General features: G+C 48.5%; 1 protein-coding gene across 7 annotated transcripts in view; it reads left to right on the top strand.

Moving 5' to 3' along the window:
• GRAP2 (GRB2 related adaptor protein 2) overlaps positions 1–12,092 on the top strand; it is an 84,704-nt gene extending 72,612 nt beyond the window's left edge. For all 7 annotated transcript variants that reach the window (XM_045001927.1, XM_045001929.1, XM_045001931.1 and 4 more), the window contains 6 exons: positions 284–375; positions 4,639–4,758; positions 5,972–6,140; positions 8,132–8,263; positions 9,801–9,920; positions 10,369–12,092. In XM_045001927.1, coding sequence (XP_044857862.1) covers positions 284–375; positions 4,639–4,758; positions 5,972–6,140; positions 8,132–8,263; positions 9,801–9,920; positions 10,369–10,548 — 813 coding nt within the window. In that variant the 3' untranslated portion in view covers positions 10,549–12,092. The remainder of the gene's footprint in view (positions 1–283; positions 376–4,638; positions 4,759–5,971; positions 6,141–8,131; positions 8,264–9,800; positions 9,921–10,368) is intronic.

Here is a 12,092-nt window from a genome sequence, read left to right as displayed (position 1 = left end):
TCTAATTCCTCCATATCGTCCTCATTGCTTTATTTGCACTGCACTGGCCTTCAGCTCTCAGCCCTGCTGCAGTGTGTGTATGTGGGGGGAAGAAAACGGGGGTGCCATGGGATTCCAGGGCTCTCAGCACCAGCAAACCCAATCTAGTCTGCTTTTATCCTTCCAAGTAATTCCAAACTCTTTTTCTTTCTTTTGCCAGTAACTTCTCCTTCTGGTTACCTTGCCTTTCCCAAGGAGGTTCGTTCATTCATTCATTCATTCATTCATTCTGTCTCTGCTACAGATTTTAAGCTCCCAGGAAGAGTGGTACAGGGCTGAGCTGAGAAGTCACGAAGGATATGTCCCCAAGAACTTCATAGATATTCACATTCCCGTGTAAGTACAACTGGGATCAGGTGCATTTCCCTTGAAACTTTCAGGGAGTTTTGTCATGTGTGTAAGTCTACACTTATGACAGCGTGTACAGACACTGCACACCCAGCTAGCACAGGGATAAAGAGCAGCGTAGAAGGTGAGGCATGGCTTTGGTGAGGAGAGGAGAGTGCCCTATACACCTGAACCTCCAGGGTGTATACCCTACATGGGCTCTCTACATAGGGTTACTATATTTCAAGTCCTTCAAATAGAGGATACTGCCAGGATCTAGGGTGGGGTACAGCAGCCACCGCTCTCCAGCCATCCTGCTCTGAAGGTAGCGTCGCAGCCACCACCAGCACAAAAGTAAGGGTGGCAATACCATACCATACCCCCCTCACTTCTGCACTGCTGCTGGCAGCGGCACTGCCTTCAGAGCTGGGCACCCAGACAGCAGCTGCCTCTCTCTGGGTGCCTACCTCAAAATCACAGACATTTGTTCAGATTTCAAAAATTTGCCTGGGCAGAGATTGGAGAACCAAAAAAGAGGTCCTGTCCAGGAAAACCTGGACGTATGGTAACCCTATCTCTACACACCCAAGCAATGCCGCCCATATATAAACTCCTGGTTTTTGCCAGTGTAGTGTCCTGTTGCCTCCCCCGTGCCAAAGCCTTTCCCATGGGACATAAGAATAGTCATACTGGGTCAGACCAATGGTCCATCTAGCCCACCGTCCTATCTTCCAACAGTGGCCAATGCCAGGTACTTCAGAGGGAATGAACAGAACAGGCAACCATTGAATGATCCATCCCGTCGTCCACTCCTAGCTTCTGGCAAACAGAGGCTAGGGACACTCAGAGCATAGTCTTGCATCCCTGCCCATCCTGGCTAAAGCCATTGATGGACCTATCCTCCATGAACTTATCTAGTTCTTTTTTGAACCCTGTTATAGTTTTGGCCTTCACAGTTTCCCCTGACAGAGTTCCATAGATTGACTGTGCACATAGGCGCCAACTTCTCCTGGCACCGGTGGGAGCTTATGCCCCCCTCGCCCCTGGACCTGCCCCACCCCCATTCCAACCCCTTCCCCAAAGTCCCTGCCCCATTGGACTCCTTCCCCAAATCCCTGCCCCGGCCCCGCCTCCTCCCCTGAGCGTGTCGCATTCCCGCTCCTTCCCCTCCCTCCCACAACTTGTTACGCCGCAAAACAGCTGTTTTGTGGTGGCAAGCGCCAGGAGGAGAAGCGGGGGTGGCGTATTCAGGGGAGGAGGCAGAGGCAGAGGTGAGGTGGGGCTGGGAGGGGAGCTTGGCTGCCTGTGGGTGCAGAGCACCCACCAATTTTTCCCCATCGGTGCTCCAGCCCCGGAGCACCCACGGAGTCAGCGCCTATGACTGTGCATTATATGAAGTACTTCCTTTTGTTTGTTTTAAACCTGCTGCCTATTAATTTCACTGGATAACCCTTCGTTTTTGTATTACGTGAAGGAGTAAACAACATTTCTTTATTCACTTTCTCCTCACCAGTCAAGATTTCATAGATCTCTGTCATATCCCCCCTTAGCAGTCTCATTTCCAAGCTGAAAAGTCGTAGTCTTTTTAATCTCTCCTTATATGGAAGCTGTTCCATACCCTTAATTATTTTTGTTGCCCTTCTCTGTACCTTTTCCAATTCCAATATACCTTTTTTGAGATGGAGCAACCAAAAATGCATGCAATATTCAAGGTGAGGGTGTACCATGGATTTATTTAGAGGCAATATGATATTTTCTGTCTTGTTATATATCCCTTTCCTAATGGTTCCTAACATTCTGTTAGCTTTTTTGTCTGCCGCTGCACATTGAGCGGCTGTTTTCAGAGATGCTTTAGCCACAATGACTCCAAGATCTCTTTCTTGATTGGTAACAGCTAATTTAGATCCATCATTTTGTATGAATAGTTGGGATTATGTTTTCCAATGTGCATTATTTTGCATTTATCAACATTGAATTTCATCTGCCATTTTGTTGCCCAGTCACCCAGTCCCTGTTTCCTTCCCCCTTGCCAGAGCCTTTCACTGCAGTGTGCACCTACACCCACTGCAGTGACAAGTGTGGCGCGGACTGCTTTTCATGTGGCGTGCAGTTACCCTTGCAGTGCCTGTACTCTACATGCTGCCATAAGTATAGAGATAGCCTGTGTGTTTGGTCAGCGCTTCCTCTCTCATACTTTCTTAGAGCACGATACAGTTTAAGGCTGACAAGGGCTGTGGCAAAACTCCACACACCAGCCTGTCAATGCACATTAGTCCTCCCCTGCAGCACCCCCTGCTATTTTAGTCCTGACAGCCCCAAAACTCTTGTTACTGTTGCTAGGATGTGGTAGGAGCTACATCAGAGGTGGGCAAAGTACAGCCCACAGGCCACATCCGGCCCGCAGGACCATCCTGCCCGGCCCCTGAGCTCCCAGTTGGGGAGGCTCGCCCCCGGCCCCTCCCCCGCTATCTCCCTCCCTCACAGCCTCAGCTCGCTGCACCACCGGGCAGCACAGCACCGGCGCACCCCCTGCGGGGGGGGCAGGGGAGAGCAGGGAGGGATGCTCACTCGCAGCCTCAGGGGAGCAGGCGGGTGGTGTGGGCAGCAGGAGCGCCGCAAGCATGGGCCGGAGGACTCTGGAGGAGCACCAGGAGCCGCACAGCCGGCCGGAGAGAAGCGTCGCTTTGAAACGGAAACCGCCGCTTCTCTCAGCTGTGCAGCTGCCCCTGCTCCTCCTGTTTTGGTCTGTCTTTGATTTCTGAACTCCCCCTGCCCATCCCCAGAGTTCATGTTGCCCATGCTCCCAAATGGATTAGATAAGATGATTTTGGCCCCTGCTGCAGGAGCTCTCACCTCCATATCTGCCCATCCACTGCCCAGCAATTCCGCCCCCACCCTCATCAGTTGTGCCCTCCCCACCAGTTTATCTTCCACCCCCATCAATTCAGATCTCCTCTGTTCAACCCCTCCAGACCCACACCTTGTCAGTTCAGCCCCCCAGCCTCACTTCTTCTCTTCCTGGTGTTCTTCACCCCCTTCTCCCAGGTCTGGGGGTCTGCCGCGGGGTTGTCGCTCCCCTCTGCCCTTTCCACTGTTACCAGGCCGGCGGTGGCAGGGGAAACTGGAGAGGAGCAGAAGCGCTATTCTGTGCCAGTTGCTTACAGGAGGGCTGGGAAGAGGAAGGAGTGGCACCATCTGGAACTGCTGGGGGCTTCTGCTCAGGGCCGGCTCCAGCGTTTTTGCCACCCCAAGCGGCGGAAAAAAAAAAAAAAGTCACGATCGGCAGCACTTTGGCAGCAGCTCTACCCCACCGCTTCATTCTTCTGTGGCAGGTCCTTCCCTCCGAGAGGGACTGAGGGACCCGCCACCGAAGAGCCAGAGGTGCCATCCCTTTCCGTTGGCCGCCCCAAGCACCTGCTTCGTTCGCTGGTACCTGGAGCCAGCCCTGCTTCTGCTCCCTCCCCTCCCCTCCTGTGAGAATGGCTTCATATCGCTATGGGGTGAGGGGTAGCTCTTCCTGTAGTAGCTTTGATTGCTTGCTCAGTACCAGGAGGCAGGCAAGTGGGGCAGGCAGCCAGTTGGAGGGCTTAAATTCACTCAAGGTCATTGCCAGACTGGCTCCTCCAGCCCCAGACAAAATTATGTCACTGGTGGAAAAAATCCTGAGAATTGGTGATACTGTATGTGTGAATTCCATCTACTGGCTGAGCTGTGGGACTTGCTCTGTTAGCTCAACAAGCAAATACAGGCCTGTGTTTTTGGCACCAAAGTTCTCTCCTTCCATGCTGCATGTACAGGGTTTGCTGAGGTGCCTGTGCCACAGGGTGTTACGCTAGCAGCTTTTTCCTGGCACACTTGGAGTTGTGGAGTAAGCCCGTTCATTATGCATCTCACATAGGAATTACGTCTTCACTAACCTTTCCCTCTCACACACACAGAGTATGTAATAGCTGGGCTGAAACATTTCCACTTTGATCCTTTTCTGAGCAGCAGCAGCTCCTCATTTTGAAAGTTGTTCAGGCTGGACACTGGAAAGGGGAAGGGGGAAGGAAGTTGGTCTTCATAAAGGGCCATTTTCTCCATCCCTGTTTCTATACACCATACTTCGAGAACATGCACTGTTAGCAGGAGACAATCCTACCTAACCCTTTAGTCCCTTTCCCTTCTCCTTCCCCTACCTCTGCTCATTCCCAACCCTCCTCTCACCTCTTCCCTTCTTTTTCTCTGACCCATTTCCTTATTCACATGCATGTGATTTATTCCCCTTGACAGCTGGTTTAATGAAGGGATATCCCGCCATGAAGCAGAGACCTTACTCATGAGCAAAGAAGTTGGCTCTTTCATCATCCGAGCCAGCCAGAACTCCCCTGGTGACTTCTCCATCTCTGTCAGGTACCTGCTACTTACAGTATCTTCCTGCTGTTTCCGGTTAACGCTGCTGTCCCTAGCCTCCCCTTGACAGGATGGCAGTGCCTTGGGAAGCTTGCGTGGTGCCAGTCAATGGGAACAAGTGAGGCATCTGCTTCTCGGATGTTTCTTTTTCCATTAAAGTGACACAGCAAATATCCCATCCCAAAATCACAACCCCAGCTGTCCTGCTCCTTCTGAAGCAGAGCAGAGCGTGTTCTGTGGGCCATCTCCCACCATGCAAAATGTGTGCCTTTCAGGTATGTTTTTTTGCCTAATGGCTTTAGTTACTGGCCAAGAATGCTATTTAATATCCATTAGGAGGTGACTTGCACCATTAATTTATTTCACATAGACCACTGAGCAGCCACCAGATGGGAATGGCTTTCAATCGCTGTTGACCAAATTGCACAGGAACCAGCAGCTTAACAATTATGATAATAAAAATCCTTAGCATTTATGTAGCACTTTGAATACTGAAATGCTGTATGAACATTGACTAATAAATAAAAAAACTCCATTTCCCAGCCCCCTGGGCCTCTTACTCCCTATGCTTGTTTCCCTTTTCAGCCACTTATTCTAGTCCAGCCATTCTCGGCCTTTGTTTCAAACCCAACACTGCCCCCTCCTGCGTGAACCCAGCAGGGCCCTGCATGGCACTGGGACTGCAGATGGTTCTTCAGAGGGAATCCGTTGTTCCATTGGGCGCTGGTGAACGTTATGCAACAAGTATGAAGGGGTAAATCTCAGTCCTTCGCCCCATCTTGTCTAGGGATTAACCTGAGGAAAAATACCTCAGGTAAGGTTATAATCTGGCGGCGCTCTTTGCTTAGAGCCAACACAGATCCACTTGTTAATGGGCACCGTGCTGCTGCCTTACCCTCTTTTAAATAAGGTGCAGAATCAAGCTTCTAACCATTTGTGGTCATAAAAGATCCCATGACCCTTATTTTGAAAGTAAAGGTCTGAGTCCCAGTGCCCTGTACTGATTCTCCCATTTGGCCATGCATCCTCAAGGCAGCTGCATTTTTCTGGTTGGTGAGTGATTCCTTTACATGCAGGGTTACATTCAGATCCAGTGTATCCAGGTGCAATGCCACTGACTTCACTTTCCAGAGTCTGCAAAGGGCTTTTGGATTAAAGGTATTTGAGGAAAATAAAATTATCATCTGATGTTCATTTCTCCCCTTGATCACAGGCATGAGGATGATGTCCAGCACTTCAGGGTGATGAGGGATACAAAGGGCAACTACTACTTATGGACAGAGAAATTTCAGTCACTGAACAAATTGGTGGAGTACTATAAGACCTCCTCTATCTCCAGGCAGAAGCTGATATTCCTGAGAGATGGGAGCCAAGAAGAGAAGGTATGCCCAGGGTTCTCAAACCATCCCTGAAGAACACAAGAGGAGAAAGCCATCCCATGGGATGAATTTAGTGCTAGAATGTTGCCTCTGGAGACCTTCAGTAGAATCCCAGTCGGGTCTCTAGATTGTAGGGCCCCTCAGCCTAGATTTTTGATTGATTGCATCATAAACACATTACGTAACTTAGTGAGATTTGCTGTCTCCATTTACGACAAGCTGAAGACTGCAGCGGGGAATGCTGAAAATCAGGACCGAGAGACTTTGCCAGAGCTGTGTAGGGGCCCAAGGACTGAACTGCAGGACGTGCTGCAGGTCAGGATTGAGGTGAATCAGCATGAATAAGGGAAGCCAGGTCTAACTTTAGGAAGGGGTGGTACAGAATAGCTGCAGGAACACTGCTGTGTTTAGGGGATCAGGGATAGAGCAGGAAGGGGATCACAGGGCAGACTGAGTTTATTGGCAGAATTGAGAGAAAAAATTGAATTTGGTTCCTTTCTCCCCTTGAATGGACTTAGGGTGCTGCCACTGTTATAGCTGAAAGTTTGGCTGCATTGAGGAATTGCTTCTCTCTTATTAGTTGCGGAACATAGCAGGGTATTGTGGAGGAACTGGGGACAGGATGTAGAAGGGCTGGCAAAAAAGGGGCATAAAGTTGTCCCAGAATTCCAGAGATGTGAGCACAGTTTGTGAGTTCAAGGAAGAAGCAGTAAAAGATGTTTGTGGAAGCAGGGAAATCCCTGTTCACCAAATGCCCATTTGGTGGTTCTGTGCCAGGAAAATGAGGGAATGACGCAGCACAGGGTGCCAACCATTGCACACACAATGCTGAGAGAGAAAACACATGGTAACTACAGTAACTGAAGTGCTGCTTAATCAGGAAGCGGACTCTGGCATTAAATTACCAGGATGTGTGGTTAGAGACAAGGCAGAAAATACATGACTTGTTCATTGTGGCAATAAAGATTTATCAGCTCCATGTGGGACATTCTTTTCAGCTCCAAAAGGGCAATAGGGTTCATTTTTCAATCTGATAAAGGGTTCTCTGTTGTTGACTCCTTCTAGACCACTTATGCGGCTTTTTTAAAAAGCATTACCTAGCTGTAAGGGAGGCCACATATAGGAGAGAGCTGACAGCAGAGGATAGTCTGCACAGGGCAGGAGATATTGTGTTAGTAAAACAACTATTGAAGGTGGTTCAGAGCAGGGAGAGGGAGGAAGGGGGATGATATTTGTGCCAAGATGTAGACAGGTAAATGAAAGAATAGGGGAGGGGAGGTTGCAGCCAATGCTCCACTCCATTGCTGTGGTGATGAGGGTTTGTACAGCACCTAGCACGATGGGGACTTGGGCCACGACTGGGGTTCATAGGCACTACAGCAATGATAATAAGAATTAATAAGTAGAGCCAGGTGCAGAGACAAATTAAGTCTGAGGCCAGAGTTTTCAAAAGAGCTCAGCCTTGGGGGTGCATGTTGGATGCTGAGCTCTACCAAAAATCTGGCTTCATTGTGGGTGCTGAGCCCTTGAAATTCTGGGTCTGGGCAGTTAACCAAGGCCTCACAACAACTCTTATTTGCAGTGGGTAAATAGGCCCCAGACATGCTCTTCTCTTTCTGTAAAGAGGGAGGTGGGGCCTCAGCCACACGATTGTTTACTGGAGGGAATATTGGGGCCCAACTCACCTTGTGTATGTAGTGAGGGGACAAATGCAGGCTCCAAATCCATCCATGTATTTGGGCTCAGAGCCCCAAATCCCAAGTTGCCCTTCTGATGGAGAGTGGCTGTGGTGAAGAGACAAAATCCAGGATCCCAGATTTGTCAGTTTGTTCAGAGGAGCAGGAGTCCTCCTTTGCATAGGCCCTAGGTTTAGGGAGAGTAGTGGGACGACAGAGATCTGGAGAGGGAAAGGGACAGAGTACTGATTGCCAGGATACCAGCAAGGGCATTTTGGGAAGCAGACCTGGCCCGACCTTTATCATTCTCCCCCCCAGGAGAGGCGTGGTGGGAGCCTGGAACGGGGGGCACAGGAAGGACTCCGCCTGAGTTCAGCAGCTGGAGAAATCCGAGCATCAATGTCCAAGAGATACGCAGATTCCTCACCACCCCTGCAGCAGCAGCAACAGGTATCACTGGGAAAGAGGGGTTAGCTGGGATGAGCCTGGACTGCAGAACATGCTAGTCTCTGCTCACTAGGAGCCGGGCTGTTTACCTAATTGTTTAAGTGCATCGCCATGACTGCTTCTTCACATTGTGATGTAGCATCAATGTATAGTGTCATCATGGTGACATCTGGTGGACTGAAATAAATATGTGATCTTCTATTTTGCCCTCTAAATATCAGAGTTTATGGGATGGAGCTGTAAAAATCCAAACTCAATAGGCAGGTGACACTCTAACTAGACGGCTGGGAACAGCAAACCCAGTCTTGCAAGAATGGCCAAGTATGCCAAAATGTTGAGCTTGGGACAAGACTGAAAGTCATATTGGGAGCACAGATCAACACTCGGCCACACACCTATCTAGGAATGCCTCTGAAGTCTCTAGGACAAGCCCAACTGTGCAGCCCATTTCTTTTGCTGTGTTGTGGTGATAAGATTCGGCACCATGATGCACGCTGGGAATGGGAAATGAGTTAATTACCATTGGGAAAGTTTGGTTTCTTTGAGCACGTTCCACATGCTCTCTGTTTCTGATGTAAGTCCTGGGTTCTCTCTTTCTCTGCTGGGAGCTCCTGGTGTGTCATCCTTCAGTCCTGGGGCTGGGCAGAGATGGTGAAGGTGCATGCAAAAAATGCTCTTATTGTAGGGATGGGAGGAAAGAGCAGTGCATGGTGTTGCCTCTACAATTGTTCCATATTAATTTTGGTAGGAAATGGCTACCATGGGGAGGAGGGGCTGCCTCCTGTCTGTAGCAGGAGATGCTGCAACAGTATTGGCCTCATCTGAGGAGAAGACTGGTCCCCCTAGGGGAAGAGATCCAAAACCAAGCCTCACAGGGCAAGAGAGTCCTAATAGAGGAGGGCCAAGGACACTCTGGGAGTGGCCAGTTCTATACCCCATCATTCAGGAGCAACGTTATATAGGAAGGGGACTGTTGGCAGAACAATACAACTTGTCACAAGATTGGAGCTTGGGCCCTTTGTGACAAATCTGTCAAGGAGTCATATTTGATACAGAGCAGAAATACTTGTAAGAGAAAAGTATACCACAACAAAAAATGAATCCTGTGTCTCTAAAGCCAGATTGAGTTTGACTCACTCTGACATTTCCAGCCAGGGACAATTGACATGCAAAGTGGGATTCAGTCGCACTGACCTTTTAGGCTGACTAAGGTGCAGGCATGACCAAAGGGACATTTGAAATGCTAGGTACCGAGAGAGGATATTGGGAAGCTGCACCCAACTGCCCAGCTCGAGATTCTTGGTCCAAACCAAAGGGCACAGACTAAGGAGTCCTTTCCTGTTAGGTGTGTTGCTTGCAGCCCAATGAACACCTGGGAAACAAAGACCTTATAAATGAAGACAAGAAATTACTTGGAGGCATTAGGTGACATATGCACTGGCTGGATCCTGAAACCCTGGTACCCAGTAACTGAATCCCCACCCCGGTCCAGTTGCACATCAGAGTATATTAATGGCTTCTCTTGCACCTCACTTTCTAGGACAGAGGTGGTGGGAGCCTGGACAGGAAGGATGGGCTTCATCGCCTCAGAGACCATGGAGAAGGGAGTGCAACATCCATGTACCGGAGACAAACAGAACCATCATTTCAACATTCACAGGTAGATGGTTTGCATTATATGCCCCTGTCATCTACCTGATCCCTTCTCTCAAGGAAACCACCATAGAGGCTAGTAGGTTTACTGTTCTCTGTGAGAGGTCAGGAGGCGGAACGGTGTATTATACCTGATGTGATGTTGCACATCCCTATCACTTTAGAAGGTGTTTCCATGGCATGTGTTCCATTCCTGTATGCCCCAGCCACTTGAGTTCTACTTTGGGGCATGAATATATTGAGAGGGATACTGGGGGTTCCTGATAACTTGAACCTACCCTCAGGTGTCTCTTATTCAGGCTCTACTTTCTGGGGTCCTGATGGCTCTTCCATTGAATTCCATACTGGTATCATGGTTTCATATCCCAGCATTGCATTTCTTGCTCTTTTTGGTTTGTGTTGTGGGGGAAATTCATAAGAGTTGTGTCTGACCTCTCCTGTCTCTTCCTCCTCAGCAAACACTATGGGTCCAAGCCCTGTATGACTTTGAGGCATTGGAGTGTGATGAGCTAGGATTCCGCAGTGGAGACATCGTAGAAGTCCTGGACAACTCTAACCCATGTTGGTGGAAAGGGCGCCTGCGGGGCAAATTGGGTCTCTTCCCTTCCAACTATGTTACACCAGTGACCCGGTGATTCTGCAGCCTTCCAAGATGAGTTGGGATGGAGCTGCTCTGGCGTGTTGGGGGCAGAGAGAGCATCTTCCATGCAGCCGGAACATACCATGTTTTTATTACAATAATAATTTATTGGCAGTTGACCCATTGATTAGTTAATATTAAAGGGACTTCTGGAGAGGGGTAGGATTTTTCTCTCCTTTTACACCCCAGTGTTAGAGGGAGCAAGAATCCTGGATCGTCCATGAGGTCTTGCTGGATCCTGCCTGCACTGCCATAATTTTGGCAAAATGTTGCTAACTCATACTTTGCTAAATAAGATAATTCACATGAGAACCCACCTCAAGCAAGCCAGGTTTCAGCTTGTAGGCAGCCCCACCTCCTCCAACATCTGAGCACCACCTTTTGGACCTTGCAACATGCCATCTAGCAGAGGAAGGGGTGTGGTCTGGTAAACTGGTCCTGTAAACTGGTATACAGAGCAATGTGGAACCAATATATGGGGAGGAAGAGAAACCAAGTTCTTTGCAGCTTCTTATAGACCTGCCCTCATGCACTCCTGCCCATACCACATGTACTCCTGTCCACTGTCCAAGCTGCCTTCCAAGATATCCTGCACTTTCCATTAAACATTTGTGTAAGGGGGCCTGGCTATTCAGCCAAACTGATAGTCACCAGCTGGAAATATGGTGAATGTCACCAATAGTTTTGTTAAATTGGAATTTTTTTTGTGGTATGTTGCTGTCTAAAAATCCTCCTCCTATTTTTTTGGAAATCTGGAAGCCCTGTTTTTATAACCTTGAGTTGCTGGTAACATGTATCATGCACCTCTGTGTATCTATGTGAACACACACACACACACACACACAAATATACATACACACTCTTCTGCATAGGTATTTCATCATTGCAGGGAGGGCAGAAGACAACTATGTATGGTTGTGTAGCACCGTGATATCTTTAGAAATTGTCCCAATTTCACATCCCTGATTTTCCACCCACCCCTCTCATGGCCTCCAGCTTCCCCATGCCTAGCTTCTGTTTCACCTCTCCTGAGTATCCATCTCTCGGGTCTCTCGTTACGAATATTACTATAGTGCCAGAAGCAACCTCTAGCTAGCACTATTTTGATGCCAGATTCCAGGCAGGGCTACTACTCTACTTGTGGGAATGAAGTGAATAAAGTTGCCGTCAGGAACAGTCTCCTCTATATACCTGTTTGCTTTGAACTAAATAAGGTAAATGCCCAACACATTGGAAACAAGATTGAAAATTTAAAAAAGGAGAGAGTTGTACAAATCACCAAGTGTGATATAAATGAATTGTAAATACACATTTGAAATTATCAAAATCTTGAGCGAGAGCATTGGGTAACTGCTACTCATGCAAGTTGAAATTTAGCGAGCTGCCTGAATAAAATACTTTCCCACTATGTTTAAGACCTCAGGAGTCAGCAAGGAAGTGCTGATTTCAGTTTATTTGGCACGAAAGAAAACACAAACCAGACCCATCAGTAAAAATGGACCTGATAAAGAATTAAAACCAATGGGGAAAAAAGTAAAG

This window comes from Mauremys mutica, chromosome 1 (genome assembly GCF_020497125.1).
Source record: "Mauremys mutica isolate MM-2020 ecotype Southern chromosome 1, ASM2049712v1, whole genome shotgun sequence".
Taxonomy (NCBI): Eukaryota; Metazoa; Chordata; order Testudines; family Geoemydidae; genus Mauremys; species Mauremys mutica.
The sequence above is the reverse complement of the archived record's forward strand: the minus strand, read 5'-3'. Positions and strand labels throughout refer to the sequence as shown.